This window comes from Penaeus monodon, chromosome 32, assembly GCF_015228065.2.
Source record: "Penaeus monodon isolate SGIC_2016 chromosome 32, NSTDA_Pmon_1, whole genome shotgun sequence".
Taxonomy (NCBI): Eukaryota; Metazoa; Arthropoda; class Malacostraca; order Decapoda; family Penaeidae; genus Penaeus; species Penaeus monodon.
The window spans coordinates 16,717,659-16,718,000 of NC_051417.1; the positions used below are offsets into that span (position 1 = coordinate 16,717,659).

At 53.5% G+C, this 342-nt stretch overlaps 1 protein-coding gene across 2 annotated transcripts in view; it reads left to right on the plus strand.

The window, feature by feature from the left end:
* Positions 1 to 342, plus strand: part of LOC119593681 (adhesion G-protein coupled receptor D1-like) — a 38,305-nt gene that overhangs the window by 33,372 nt on the left and 4,591 nt on the right. For both annotated transcript variants that reach the window (XM_037942638.1, XM_037942639.1), the window contains exon 7: positions 45 to 268. In XM_037942638.1, coding sequence (XP_037798566.1) covers positions 45 to 268 — 224 coding nt within the window. The remainder of the gene's footprint in view (positions 1 to 44; positions 269 to 342) is intronic.

Genomic DNA, 342 nt, shown 5'->3' on the forward strand with positions numbered 1-342 from the left:
CGAGTCCTCGGAGCACGCATTTCTAGCGCTCGTTTCTCCTCCAGACGCTGTGTCGAGTGATCTCCATCCTCATCCACTATTTCTTCACCGCCTGCTTCATCTTCATGATGCTGGAGGCGCTGCACATGTACTCCCTCGTCGCCTACGTGGTCAAGAAGGACGGCATGTTCACTCGCCTGCAGAACACTCTCATCGGCTGGGGCTTGGCGGCGTTCATCATCATGTTCTGCATGTGCTTCGAGTACGACAACTACGGAGGGGAGTATCAGTAAGTGGCGGTCCCTCTGTGTCTGTGTTGGATGGAGAGAGATTAGTGCTTCGTTTGTTTGATTCATTTCCCTG